The 15118-nt window shown below is 41.3% G+C and overlaps 1 protein-coding gene and 1 long non-coding RNA gene across 2 annotated transcripts in view; both read right to left on the bottom strand.

The window, feature by feature from the left end:
• LOC307043453 overlaps nucleotides 1-15118 on the bottom strand; it is a 183987-nt gene that overhangs the window by 120952 nt on the left and 47917 nt on the right. The window lies entirely within an intron of this gene.
• Nucleotides 134-9488, bottom strand: zic2b (zic family member 2 (odd-paired homolog, Drosophila) b). Its single transcript, XM_079687903.1, has 2 exons — nucleotides 6172-9488; nucleotides 134-3646 (listed from the first exon to the last, which is right to left on the bottom strand). The coding sequence occupies exons 1-2, from the start codon at nucleotides 6686-6688 to the stop codon at nucleotides 3015-3017; spliced, it is 1149 nt and encodes a 382-aa protein (XP_079544029.1). The 5' UTR covers nucleotides 6689-9488; the 3' UTR covers nucleotides 134-3014.

Raw genomic sequence — 15118 nt, 5'->3', positions numbered from 1 at the left:
AGCGGTTTGTTGTTGAGTTATAAATGACTACATTGTGTAGTCAAACACATTTTTTTTATCTCTATTGTCACAACCCAATTTGTAAAATATTGTTACCTGCTACATGTGTGTTTGAAAAAATACTGCGAAGGTATCAAGATTTAAATGTTTTATTTAACAAATTACATTTTTTCATGTGCATGAGAAAAACAACTCAATGAGAAAGTCATTATAGATTTTTTTTGCATTGCTTTGTGAGGACTGCATGTGACTCTTGCTGTAAACCAGTGGACCTGCATGAAAAATGCAACTTTACTCACCGTTAGTAAGTAACCAGAAACTTGCTAGTGCCTCCAGCCAGTAACGCGGGCTACGTTTAATAATAATTTAAAAAAACAGACAAATAAATATACTTGTTAACTTATGTACTACACGTTCAGTTTGTTTGTGACAGAGTCCTTGAATCCATTATACTCGTCTTGTATCTCTTGACTGATCCGTTTCTGTGACTCACTGCTGACTCTCTCTGCCTGCATCAGTACTGTTAGCAGAGTCCTTATATGGGTACCGGCCTATGCTAACTTACAATCAGCTTGTTGGGCAGTAGATTTCAGATTCATCCCTGAAGTCAATTAATAATTAGACTTAGCACCAGGATTTATTTAGTTGGCTTGTGGTTAGAACAAAGCATTTGTCTCGTGAGCACAAACATCACCTCAGCAGTTCAGCTAGTGGTGAATACATCTTATTCCCTGGGCAATTAATAGCTTTTTTCCGAACATCTCATGGTCATGGATGAAGGCTGAGCCAGTAAGTGGGCTTTTGTCATTGTCAGAAGTAATATTTCCAGAGGTGCAGTGGTTAGCACTAACAGCGTCAGGTTCTGTTAGGAGTTTGCATGTTCTCCCATCAGTGTGGCTTTTTATCCAACTTCCTCCCACCGTGTACTGACATCCAGATTGGGTTGAATGGAGTACTATGCAGAATGGGAAATAAAATGATAATTTGATTGTGTACATGGAATCAATTTAATTCTGGACACCCAGGTTCAAAATCCAGCTGCTTTGTCCTGCTTCCTGTCACCTTGCATGACCCCTTAGCTGCAGTGATTCCTCAAGGGAACAAGGAAGCAGTGAAGGGCGGGTTAGACTGAACTGAGTTTATGTTATGTATTAAAATGGCATTCCATGTTAATCTCTTGACCTAAAATGTAACTTTAGCCTTTGTTCTCTTCAAATCTGATGAGCCTTGTTAATAATCACAACGGAAGAGGAAGTAGTAATTTCACATCACCTTCATTTCCAACTAAATCTTCAGGTAATTCAGAGTTTCAAATGAATTTAACTTGTGTGTGTGGATTGTGGGAGAACACTCCACTCAGATCCAGGAAGTCCTGCCTGTGAGGTGACGGTGCAAACCACCGCTCCACTCTGAAGATCATGTGAATAACGCCCTAACTGGGTAGTTGTTTGCTCATATCTACAGATTATTGCTGAAACTTCAATTACACAATTCTGTCGTGCACTTCTGATTAGCTCAATATTTTTGTCAGTAGTCAAACTGAAAATTACATTCTCAAATCATTTAAATTGTTTAAAGGGAAATTCTGTTTTATTCAACTTGGGTGTTATTTGCAGTTTTGTCCATCAGTCCTATCAGTAATAATAATGTACACATCAGGTTACTAACTTGGGAAAAGGGTGATTATAAGGATTTAAACAAACCCCAACGTTATTCAAACTGACTTGGAATAGAAACCAAAGATGAACGTTAAAAACATTTTTCCAAACTAACTTAAACTATCTGTGTCAGGTAGCTCTCCTATCCCAGGTCCACATCCAGCCTGAAATGACTTACTAGTGTATGGATAATGTACATTAGTAAAAGTAACTTATCAACCATTTAAAATGATCTCAATGCAGTTGCTTCAAATGGATGATGTTTTTTTTCCAAGCTGTACAACAATCTCATACATTACATTCTGCTTGGTTCCCAGATTCATTGATGCTCTGCTTTCAAACCCAAGATCCACCTTTTATGGCTGCATCACAGGGAAATACTACATGTTTTTCACTTAATACACATGTTAAAGGAATATGTGTACATGGTAATTTTGCAAACCTTGGGGTCTTGACTAAATGGTACATGGAGTGTAAACAGGGCAGGGGCCTAACCAACAGAGAGGTCCACTGAGGTTCACTTCTATTGTCTTCAAACTGCAGCTTCACTGCTGGCTACTGGGTCGGGTTAGTCATCACATTAAATACTTTTGTTATTACCAATGTTTGGTAAGTTAAGGCCTGTTTGCTTCAAACAAAGAGCTTTCTGGATCACACAACAGCATATGAAACCTGTTTCTGACAGAAGATAAAAGCTGCTTTCATCAATTTGTGTAACTATCTGACGGACTAGTTTGTTCAAAACACACTGATGCCTAAAACTCAGCTCCACCCTGTATGCCTGCTGTTTGGGACCTGCTGTGTTACCATGTGTACAGAGCTATCGTAAGCTAACAATAAGCGCTTTCCATCAGTGTCGATGTAGCCCTTGACAATTCTTTATCCAGGTGAAGCTCTCAGATAAATTGGTCAATGACCTGTCTCCCTCATCATGTACACACACCTATCCTTCAACAGCCAGCAGAGCAGTACCCAGCATCCCCTGGTCCATTTGTACACAGTCCTCCCATTTAGTTAGTTCAGGTTAGCTAGCTAACACTGATGGACAACTCACAGTTTTTGTCAAACATTTAGTTTGATAACCATGACGATGGATTTACTCTTGTCCCTTCTGGCAACATTAGAGCCGCAATTGATTTTGGTCCACAGATAGTGATGATGGCCGAGCTGAGTTTTGTTTTAGAGACAGTTAAAAAGTTCTCCCTCTGATCACAGCTTACTCTGGGCCCTCATGTTGAACCATACAGCTGCTGGTCCTGAAATGTACAGAACCTTTGATCCCACAGAGCTTCCTCTGGCCTGACCTGGGTCTGACAGTACATGTTCTTCAAGTCCAAACTCACCGGCCCCTCTACCCTACGTGACATACTCCTCATCATCAATAGGTTCTGATTTGATGTGGTCAGGGTGGAGTAGAGGGAAGTGAGGTACTGAACTCCTGGTACACACGTACCACTCCTTAATGTTAGAAAGCTGAGGTAAGGCGGGGTTCACGGAGCGCTGGCTCCTGCGGGGGGTCCTCCCACTCTGCTGCCTCTGGGCCAGCTGACTCTTCAGGCCCGACAGAGACAGGTCCAGAGGCATCGCCATGGGAGACGAGCTCCGCAGCAGCAGCTTACTGTCAACGTCACTGGCAGGGCTGAGATCCAACTCGTGTTTGGCCACAAGAGGGAAATTAGTGTGAAAATTGGCATGGGAGGGGGAGTGGCGGTTGATTTTAAGGTCGAGGGGCTCCAGGAGAGCCTGATGAGGTTGTTGGAGGTGATGAGAGATGGAGTCGTACATGTCCTGGGGGTCAGAGGTAGGGGACGACTTGACGTGGACCTTCATGTGTTTGCGCAGGGAGCTGGGGTGGGTGTAGGACTTGGTGCAGCCCAGGGCCTTGCAGTCGTAGGGCTTGGAGGCCGTGTGGACCTGGGAGTGCTTCTTCCTGTCGCTGCTGTTGGCGAATCGTCGCTCGCAAAACTCACACTGGAATGGCTTCTCACCTGCAACACAAACATCACACGGACCATTATCACACCAACAAGGGAGGTGGGGGGGCTGTTTGTTTACAGCTGAAGCGACACCTCAACCACCTAGTTTATGACCCTGAGTGTATTTTCATTTAACTGTTGAATTACTTCAGTACCCATGGTATAAAGTGGTGCAGTCTTGACATATATGTGTAGGCCTTGTACTGTATGAGATTGACAGAAAATACCAGACTTTAAAAGGCAAACTGAGTGTTTATGTTAGAATATTCTCATGCATGAAAAGCTGGCTCATGTTCAAATATAAATGCAATGGTATGTCTTCAAAGAGGTGAGAGGCAAGTGTATTCCTGATCTTAAAGGAGGGAGGAAATGAAAAGGTTTTATGTTGCTCTTCATATGCACTTTGTTGTTATGTAATAGGGATGCATCATCTATTACACATTTCAGTACCAATAGGGACACTGTTATTTTAAAGTTCTGAACAATACATGAAATACATTATTTATCAATTCTCTGCTTTCTACTGCCAACAGATAGTTTGACCAAGTCTTATAATAACAATATTAATAATAATCAGGGTTAAAACTAAGCAGTAACACCGCATATAGCTTATTTTTTTCAGCCTCCAGGTTTTCAGCAGTGCAATGTGTTTTGGCTTTTCGAAATAGCATTGGCTGTAACAGTGCATGCGTGTGTGCCACGTGTTTCACAGGTTGCATTTCAGAAAGTGCACAGACTTCTCTTTAGACGGATAGGACTGTTCTCCTCTGGTTCCTCCATTATCGAGAAGCAAACTTATTGTAGTTCGTTTTTGTTAATCATATTTATTTATTAAAAAAATGCTTGCTGTTAATTAGTGACACCATTTAATGTATGCATTATGATTAACAGGTTTCGAGTCATTAAAAAATGCACAATAGCTGTGCTGTTCTCTAAAGTATCTTCCTACAAATGACGTTAAGATTTGACAAACGGCCAAAAGAACTTAATATGTTTTTGAGAATACACAAAACCCTGAAACACGCTACTTGCATCTTTCTTTGAAAAAAGGTTTTGATAAATAGATTTGCTTGGGGATTGCAAAATGATGATATTATATTTATATTTCATCATTTTTACAGTTGCCAGAAGCACAAACATTGAACTGCATACAAGCTAGCCAATAAAAGGTTTACATCAATCATTACAAGTCCAAGAGTAACAAATATTTTAATAATTATATTTGTGGGAAATCTTTGGGATATATTTGATTTATTAGAATACTTATTATTTGTAATTCTCTTTGTCTAGGTGGTCCCTTTTTCTGTTTAGCTGTCGACTGTCTCAGCAGTGTTTCTATATTCCCATGTAATGTCTCATTTATAGCCTCACAGCACATATGTGCATGTTCAGTTATGTAATGCACACTATGCCAGTATTGTACAGTATTTTGTTTGTATGGTTGGGGTTGTTTTTGGAAAATATAATTGAATAACAAGCGTTTTTTTAAGCAATTTAAACACTGCATTGTTTCATTACCAAATTGACATTGAAAAAATACATTTACCTAAACACACACTTTATTGGCTGTTCATTGGATCCACCTAAATAAAGCTATTGCTGTCTAAGCTAACAGCTCTGCATGAATCCTACCTCACAGACCGTTTTAATATCAGTTCATGTGTGGCGTTTCATAAAGGTGTTGATTTAACTTATGCTGTTTATACCTTACTAACATGAGGGTAGATGGTTCACATCGTGTCTAGCATGTATTATTCATCTCCAGTGAGAAAGGCATCTGCAAATATGATTGATCTGTTGGGTTCTTGAAATAATGAATAAAGTGTTAAGTTGCAGTTATTAGATTGCTAATACATTTATTATGTTGAGGTGTCCTGGTTGCCTGACAGTTTTACACCCTGAGAATACGATCACTGTCTAGGCTGTTCATTGCTGGAAATGAACACTCTTCCCTTACACTCTATCAAAAAAACATGTGATTCCTCTATTTTTTCTAAAACCACAACCTTGCAGCGTATAACCCATACACAAAGGATGTGCACACTCTGACAAAAACTGTGATTCTCTTTTGAAACTGCCTAAGTTTACATAATTCTGCACAAATTTTCCAAAATAGGGTATGATTATGGGTATTTGTAAAAAATAAATAAAACTCCTGTAAACTGTTTCTATGCAGACTTGGAATTAAAATGATAAATTTAGCCACAATTCTGCAGTGTGCATGGAATCAATTTCACTCCCCCCTGGTTTAAAATCCAGCTGCTTTGTCCTGCTTCCTGTCACCTTGCATGACTCCTGAGCTGCAGTGATTCCTTAAGGAGATATGGAAGCAGTGAAGGCCGGATGTGGAAATGGTACTGAACTGTGCCTACGTAAACATGGAGGGGATTCCTATCAGACTGGGAACAGTGTCTGTTCGCCTCTGTGTTCTCTGTGTGTCGGGGGGCTGCTGTCTGAACGGGTGTCACGGATGTACAGACCACAATGACTTAATGAATCACAGCGCTGTGTGCAGTCACACAAACATGAACCCCTACCAGTGTGCGTGCGCGTGTGGATCTTGAGGTTCTCTGAGCGTGCGAACATCTTGCCGCAGTTGGGAAATGCGCATGAAAAAGGTTTCTCCCCGGTGTGCACGCGAATGTGGTTGATGAGTTTGTATTTGGCTTTGAACGCCTTCCCGCCGCGCAGACACTCGTCCCACATGCAGACATGAGTGAGGGTCTCGAGCCCCGCTGCTACATGCTCGGTGGTGACGTGGTCCACCAGCTCGTGCATGGAGCTGAAAGTTTGCTCGCAGACGGATGTCGCCGTCCGCCCCAGCCTCTGTCTCGAAGAAGTTCGGTCAATCCATTTACACACCAGCTCCGTTTTCACGGTGGGGCCTTTGGAGAAATCCAGCAGGCCGTCCATCCCAACGCCGGCACAACTGTCGGCAGAAGCGGAGATATTAGCGGCTCTCTGCTGATGCGGGGAGACGATGCTCGAGGAGTTGTTGTTCCCCAGCGGAGAGACGAGGCCATTGTGCCTGGCCACTACAGCCGCCCGCTTCATGCTCAGCGCGGCGGGCTGCCCCGCTCCTGTGTCCGACTACTGTCCTCTCTTCCACGGAAAACAGGTTCAATCCAAGCGTTCGTCGCTTTCCTGCTTCCTTCCTGTGTGTTTTGGTGAAAGGGAGAGCGCATGCGGCAGTGTCTTACCCCCCGCTGTTCGGTATTAGATCCCGAGAGTCAGAGCCTCCATGCTTTTATTTACTGTGTGAATGGAGGTGAATGGAGTCGAAGAAATACAGCGGGCCGCGAACCAACACTGTCGGGGGGCGTCCTTGTCTCCTTTCCTTGTTTGGTCCTCTCACATTCCCTTTCCTATTTACATCCAACAGACCCACAGAGGTCTGATTATAGAAATTCACTCCCAGTGATGACTCCCTGTCACAGGCTTAATCATGGGGATAAACTCATTTGTCAATCCAACATCTCATGGATATTTGTGTTGAAGTGAATAAATAAAAATAAATGCTATAAAATCTATGCACTAGGCCTATTTGTGTAACGTGAATTTAAGATGACACCCTACCATTCAATGTTTTGTAGGACAATCTAGGATTTAATTTCCTGATTTTGAGAATCATCATTCCTAGATAATGCATAATAATGTATTCATTATATCATAATATAAAGAAAACACATTTGTAATCGTAAGGAAAAATAGTAATTGCTTGAGTTAATATGTGTGAATCAAAAGTCATTATAGAATAAAATAATTATATTTCAGACAAAAATGGTTTGTTATTTGCACCAAATATTTTGATAACACTCTGATACTGTGTCACAGAAACCCACAGTAAACAGGGTGTAAACAGGAGGAAATATACTCATACAAGTCAAATATTAAATAAATCTCTGAAATACAAAATTAAATATTACTTAAAAAACTACTCACTTAAAAAATAACTGAGGTCTATTTCTTTATATCTTATATATTAACCTTTTTTTTTAATGATTTTGTTACCCATCCTAAAACAATGTACATTATTTTGGTAAATAAAATCCCATAGTTTTCCAACCTTTACCTGCTCTTCCAGTTCAATGTGTAGCCTGTTACCCATATCCTTAGATAAAAAGGGCCCATTCTAAGGTAACAAAAACACATCTATTCTTGCTTTCAGGTGACAATAATGAAAACATTGTTATTAACATTATATTCCATCCACCATCTTCTACCGCTTATCCGGAGTCGGGTTGACATTTACTGCCAATAGATTCCTCATAAGTACTGCAATTAATAAAATATTAGGTGCATTTCTGAGGTACTTCCTTTTGACTTTGTCTTCCCTACATTCAACAGTTAAATATTACACCTCTACACTACATTTATTAACGTGTAGTTACTTTTTCAATTAAAATTGTAATTAAAATACAAACCATACGAGCAGTTTACGAAATATGATCTTTTGTCCCAGATTTGACTACTGAGGTAGTTGAAATTAGGTCCACCTTAAGAATCGCTCACATAAATACAGGTTACATAATTATACTTCAAAATGATCCAAAAATCATCCAGTAATATAGTTTACCAAGAGAAGCGTCTCATGTGGCCAATTGTGAAATATTTGATCTGTGATACTATATGTTAATTTTGGTGCATTGGTTTTACTTGAACTTAAGTTTACATTTCTAATGCACTTCTACTTTTAATGGAGTATTACTGTGTTATTGTACTTTTGCAAAAGTAAAGGATTGTAATACTCCCTCCACCACCACCAATGACCTCGATTGACCTCTAGGCAAATGTTCACATTGATGCCATGTGGATTCTGATTTGTAACACCTGTTATACACACTGGGTATGTGTGTGTTTTTCTTTAGAGGTTCACATTCCAAACTAAAGGAGAGTGATGGTTCCCCCTGCACCACTAGGCGTTTAACTCTTATCAGCTGCTGTAAACCGATCTTCACTTCCCTATGATTTACACAACACAGTTTTCTCATCCATGTCACTTTAACATGACCTTTATTATTTATACACCACTGTTGCAATATCTTTTTCTATTACATGTTATTTATGACCAACTTTGACCCTTTTAACCTAACATCCTCCTTGACCCATTGCCATTTGTTTCACCTGCTACTCACAAGGTTTGTCACACAACCATTAACCAACTTTTTTACAGGTGGTGGTCTGCTTGGATTTTAACTTTGTCGCCAAGCTACTGAGCAGTGTCCTGTCCCACTAAAACCATCTGCTCGTGCTGCTTATCCCTGTCACAATGCCATTAAAGTATTACATATTACAGATAGAAAGACAGGAGTGATAATATTGCATCCTGATGTTGTTATTCATTTATAGAATGTTCTTGTTTTTTGGTTGATTTTGTATCAGGGATTTTGTGCATGTTAGGTGTGATTGTCTGTTCTCTTTATCTATAACATCAAGGGCCATGATGGAAATAACTAGTTACACTTTCTTCTATATTCATAAATATAATCCATCAATCAAGCAAAGTCCTGTTATGACATTTTTGTTGACTACACTGTAAAAAATGGCTGTGAAATCCACAGTTATTTATAGTGTTTGTGTACAGTAAATTACTGTATACTATTTTAGAGTATAATACCATGTTTCCAACCAAAAATTACAGTACCTCTGGAGTTACTTTAAAAATATCAGTAGTAACGTGTAGAAGATCACAGTAGCGAACAATGTACTGTAGAAAATCACAGTAACAAACAATGTACTGTAGATAATCACAGTAACCAACAATGTACTGTAAAAGATCACAGTAACCAACAATGTACTGTAGATAATCACAGTAACCAACAATGTACTGTAGATAATCACAGTAACCAACAATGTACTGGAAGATCACACTAACAAACAATGTACTGTAGATAATCACAGTAACCAACAATGTACTCTAAAAGATCACAGTAACCAACAATGTACTGTAGAAGATCACAGTAACCAACAATGTACTGTAGAAGATGAAGATCACAGTAACCAACAATGCACTGTAGATAATCAAAGTAACCAACAATGTACTGTAAAAGATCACAGTAACCAACAATGTACTGTAGATAATCACAGTAACCAACAATGTACTGTAGATAATCACAGTAACCAACAATGTACTGGAAGATCACACTAACAAACAATGTACTGTAGATAATCACAGTAACCAACAATGTACTCTAAAAGATCACAGTAACCAACAATGTACTGTAGAAGATCACAGTAACCAACAATGTACTGTAGAAGATGAAGATCACAGTAACCAACAATGCACTGTAGATAATCAAAGTAACCAACAATGTACTGTAAAAGATCACAGTAACCAACAATGTACTGTAGTGTAGACTCTAGGATCACAGTAATTAACAATGTACTGTAGATAATCACAGTAGCCAACAATGTACTGTAGAGGATCACAGTAACCAACAATGTACTGTATCACAGTAGCCAACAATGCACTGTAGAAGATCACAGTAACCAAAAAAGAAAGAACCAACCGAAAAACCCCATTTCTAGAATAGCTAAAATATCTTAAATAAACCAACATCTTTTTTCATTTTTTTTGTTTCATAATCTTGATGCAGTGTAATTACTAGTTTGGCTATACACAATATTTTATATACTTAGTAGATATATATTTTTAAGAATCTATGTTTTTGCAAACCGGAAGAACTACAAATGTGGTGCTGATTCATACAAAGAATGTTTCTTGGCATTGCACCTTAAAAACGCAACACTGAGGAATCAAAATAGACAAAAGCAAGGTAATAATCATTTAGTATTTAACTGGCAGCAATTGACAAGTTACTTACTGTAATTCATTTTACAGTAAGTAAATTGTCAATTGCTGCCAGTTACATACTGTGAATTTCACGGTACGTTTCTTACAGTGTATATTCTAGTTGTCATCGTAGTTATAAACAAGAGGGCTTATATTTCTCTCATATATCATTCCAATAACTTGCATATAGACTCTTTTTAAACTATTTTTCTTTTTGTATTTACTATTTACTTGCACTATATTTTTCTCTTTATCTGTGTTATTGTGTTGAACTGTTGGAGAAGCCCGTGACCTAAGATTTTCATCGGCATAACTACACTGTAGCTATGTTCGTATGACAAAATAAAGAACCTTGAACCTTGAACCTATAACAGTGCTTAGTGTTTAAAGATGAATATGTTTTCAAATTCCTAGGACCACCCTCTTTTATTAAAATATAATATACCATTTTTCTATCTTCTATATTGCCTTATTTAACATGTACGTATGTATGGTTCACTTATCCTGCATTCCTTGCACACTGTTCTTTCTTTTATTTTATTGTTATGTCTTATAGTCTATAGTTATCAGATAAGTGAACCTGGAAATGTTGTGAACCCCAAAGTTTTATGATAGAAATGTAAAGTAGGGGTCCCCAGCACATAGAAACTGCCGGATGCTAACTTGCATGTTGGGTAATTTGCACAATTAGCATGAATGAATGGCATTATAGCTGTAAACAATAGTAAAAAATGCAGTTTCAACCAGAGAGTTTCTATATTTATACTCTCAGTTGGCTGATTTTGCCACCTTGAGAGCGCACAAATATTGTGGTTATAACATATCTAAATAATGCTGGAATAGAAATTGAAGAGAAATTACTTTTCCACCATGGCGCATTTGGTCAACAGTGGTCACATACAGTATTACACATATTTTTGAAACCTTATTTGCTTTAAATTGTTTTCTGTATGCTACCCAGAGTATTCATTACATGTTACTTGTTAGATGCGTTTATCCAAAGCGACTTACATTCAATACTGTGGGCAATCCCCACAGGAGCAATTTGGGGTGAAATGTCTTGCCCAGGGAGACAACGCCATGCTGACTGCAACGGGGGTTTGAACCAGTGACCACCTGATCCCAACACCAAGGCTCTATCCACTGCGCAACATGCCTCCTATTCAGGGTTTACGAATGTTGTTTTTGGGGGTTACAGTTAAAGCTTTAATTCAACGTTGCATTAAGGTTTGTGGGATTTTTCTAGCCTAAAACTTTGCCTCACGATATACATTTTCCCTCTTTCTTTGCATGAATTTGCTTCCATAGGTCCTGTTGTTGTTGCTCCTTGTTTTGCTACAATATATGTCTCAGCCTTGGCATGATTGTGTGTGGAGGTTTTTGGTTTGCTCAGCTGATAATACATGTGTGTGTTTGTCTAATATCCCTTGAGCTTTGTAAATGTTCAGAAGTTTTTCAGCAGCAGGTGGACCTTTATGCTCATTATACCGCACTGTGAATTAATTAAAAGTAAATATATAAGTCGTCATGAACACAGTTCTGTCCATCAGACAGAGTGCTGTGCCTCCTGTCATCATTAATGGACGTCTCTTTAAAATGACCGCTCAGAGGAGAAGAGTTCTCATTTCTCTAACCGCCTGCTGCTTCCCCTCCTCTCTCCTCGGTTCCCCTCCTCGACTCCTCCTCTCGCATCTCCTGTGGGCGGGACTAAGACACAAGGATAGGAGTCGAGGAGGGGAGTCGAGGAGGGGAATTAGAGAAATGAGAAAGGGCCCCTGGTTGCGGTCGGATAGTTTAAAAATCAGCTCCTAAGCTCTAACCCTACCTTGAAAAAACCCTCAGCTCCGAGCTCGGCAGAATCTGCACCTGGCTCGCCGTTAATAAATTATCATTACACCTGGGTAAAACAGAGTCCATTCTCTTCGGTTCGAAACATAATCTCAGCAAATCCGACGACTTCTCAGTTGCAGTGGGTGACATTATTGTCACAAGTAAGAAGGAAATTACATACCTAGGATCTATTATTGTGACAAAATGGCATCCAATGTAATAAAAAAAGTAAATCAAAGAACTAGATTCCTATACCGGATCTCCTCTCTGGTAAACAAAAACACCCTGAAAACTCTGGCAGGAGCACTCATTCAAGGGTACTATGACTATGCTTGCACGTCATGGTACCATAGCACCTCCAAGGCGCTAAAAATAAAACTTCAAACATCACAAAATAAACTGGTCAGACTACTGCTTGGCCTTTCATCTAGAACCCACCTCACCTCTGCTCACTTTGACAACCTAGGATGGCTTAGAGTAGACGACAGAGTACAGCTACTTGCAATGGGCCTGGTCTACAAGATACACTACACCTCTATGGTACCCATGTACATGTCAAAATTCTTCCCAAAGGTCAAGGAATACCATGATCATAACACCAGAGGGAGCTCCACAAATCATGTAAAACCCAGATTTGGCACAAAAAAGGGGGAATACACGTTTCGCAATTATGCCACATCAAGGTGGAACGCTCTTCCCACTACTGTAAAGGAAAGTAAAACTATACTTACCTTCAAAACCTCTCTTAAAGAGCCCCTTTGCGGGAGAGCATTGCAAAACTGGCTCCGGTAATGGTACAAATCTCAACCTGTCGTACAATGGACAGCTTCCCCACCCATCTATGTATATACTCGCATTTTAGACTCTGTTACTAACTGTACAGTATATCTGTAGACTTGGTATGTCTTAAATGTCCGGTTAGGATGTATTAGAACGAAATCTAAAATGAAAATTGTAAATAAGCCATCTGTATGTAAAAAACCACCTGTATGTAAATTGTAAATAAGCCATCTGTATGTCAAATATGTCTTATATGTCTTAAATGATATGATGAATTGGAAATGGGGGACCCTGATGTAAACAAGACGAAAGTCTTTCTCTGGTCTGCATCCCCTTAACAATTGTATGTTTTGAGCTGTACTGTACTGTACCCAATATACAAGCTGTTAATAAACTTTTCAATCAATCAATCAATCAATCAATCAATCAATCTCCTATTCCTTGACCTCTTAGTGAAACGTCACGGGGTTAAGGTATAGTGGATAGGAGAATTCAAAAGGATTTAGGAGAAGAGACTGTGGTGCTTTAAGCCTCATCCCAATACCCCTCCTCGACTCCTCAGCCTCATCCCAATACCCCTCCTCGACTCCTCCTTTCCCTCACTCGCTTCCCTTCCTTGCGTCTTAGCTCCGCCTCCGTAAGATGCGAGCGAGAGACACAAGGAGGTGACGCGAGGACAGAGGAGTCCTCAGGTATTAATTGGGATGTCCTCGTTCACTCAAACGTCACTTTTAAACGACGTCTGTTAATGATGACATGTGCACAGCTGTATCCCCTCTCATCGGGCTTAACTGAATAACCCCTTAAATATTGAAGAAACACACTCCTCAATGTCAGTTTCGGTAGACACCCTGAAACAGAGCAATGCAGCAAGATGAGCTGACAAAGTACTACATCCATGCATGTCATCACCAACACAACACAAATGTATACAACGACACAAAGTATAGACACACCAGACAATAGTGGAAACAATCCTACATGAAAGAGTGGATGAACGTCTCAACTCGAGGCGGAGTGAAGGAACAATGTTTGAACTAAAATGGCCGCTCGGCACTACCGGGTCAGAGCACGGCATATCCGGTCAGCGACAGCAGTTAGACGCTGCCCTCTAGTGGCCGGCGATAAAGTCTTCATCCCCCCCAGACCGGAAAGCTATGGGCCGGAATAGATTAACGGTCTAAATCCCGTATCCAGCTGCCGGACTCGGGCTCGTAACGTGCAGGCGGCCTCCTCACGCGGCCCGGCCGAGTAGGCTGGGGCAGCGGCGGCGGCGACTGCGGCACCGGGAGCGGTGCGCCCAGGAAGGCACCCGTAGGAACGGCGAGGTCAGAGGACGCCTCATCAGCAGGCGCCGGTGGGGAAGCGCCCATAGCCAAGTCGCGGGGTCCATCAGCCGGCCGCTGAGCAATCCCCTGGGGCATCGCCCAGCCCGGGTGGATAGGTGGGGGCTGATGTCCCAGGGCAGCGGGTGGCGGCGGCGGCGGCGCAGCCGACTGCTCACGGGCGCAGGGTGTGGCCGGCGTGTAGGCACGGAGGAACCGCCGGTTGTGCAGTGTCAGACGTCCCGAACCGTCAACCCTGACCCGATACTGGTCGTGGCCCAGCGACTCCACCACGATCCCTAACCTGTCCCATTTGTGGGGGCTTGGGCCTTGCTGGTTCTGGAGGAATACCTTTTCGCCGAGTGCCAATGGGCGGAGCGGCCATTAGTGAGTCCCCAGAGACTCGGTGGTACGGGACATACGGGTCCGAAGGGCGTCCTCCTTCGCCGCCCATGCCTCGCGCCATAGCAGGCGGATATGCGGGTTCGAGAACTTCTCGAGGCGGTTCACGAAGGAGAGCAAGCCACGAAGGGGGCGGCCGAAGATGATCTGCGCCAGCGAGAGGTCGCAGTTGCGGTCAGGCGTGTTTCGCAACTGCAGCATAACACGCAGGAAGCGGTCCTGATCAAGGCTGCCCGACGGGCCGGTGTTGGACATCAGGAGGCGCTTAGCAGTCTTAACCGCAACTTCAACCCTCCCATTCGACTGCGGAAAGCTAACGGAAGACACACAGTGTTTGACGTGCCATAAGCGGAG

Source organism: Notothenia rossii (genome assembly GCF_949606895.1).
Source record: "Notothenia rossii genome assembly, chromosome: 6".
Classification (NCBI taxonomy): domain Eukaryota; kingdom Metazoa; phylum Chordata; class Actinopteri; order Perciformes; family Nototheniidae; genus Notothenia; species Notothenia rossii.
The sequence above is the reverse complement of the archived record's forward strand: the minus strand, read 5'-3'. Positions and strand labels throughout refer to the sequence as shown.

Bases quoted from the DNA above. Each gene is read 5' to 3' on its own strand.
- zic2b (XM_079687903.1), bottom strand. From the start codon at position 6,688: ATGAAGCGGGCGGCTGTAGTGGCCAGGCACAATGGCCTCGTCTCTCCG. The intron at 3,647-6,171 runs GTAGGGGTTCAT...TTTGTGTTGCAG, and splicing joins CCACACGCGCACGCACACTG to GTGAGAAGCCATTCCAGTGT.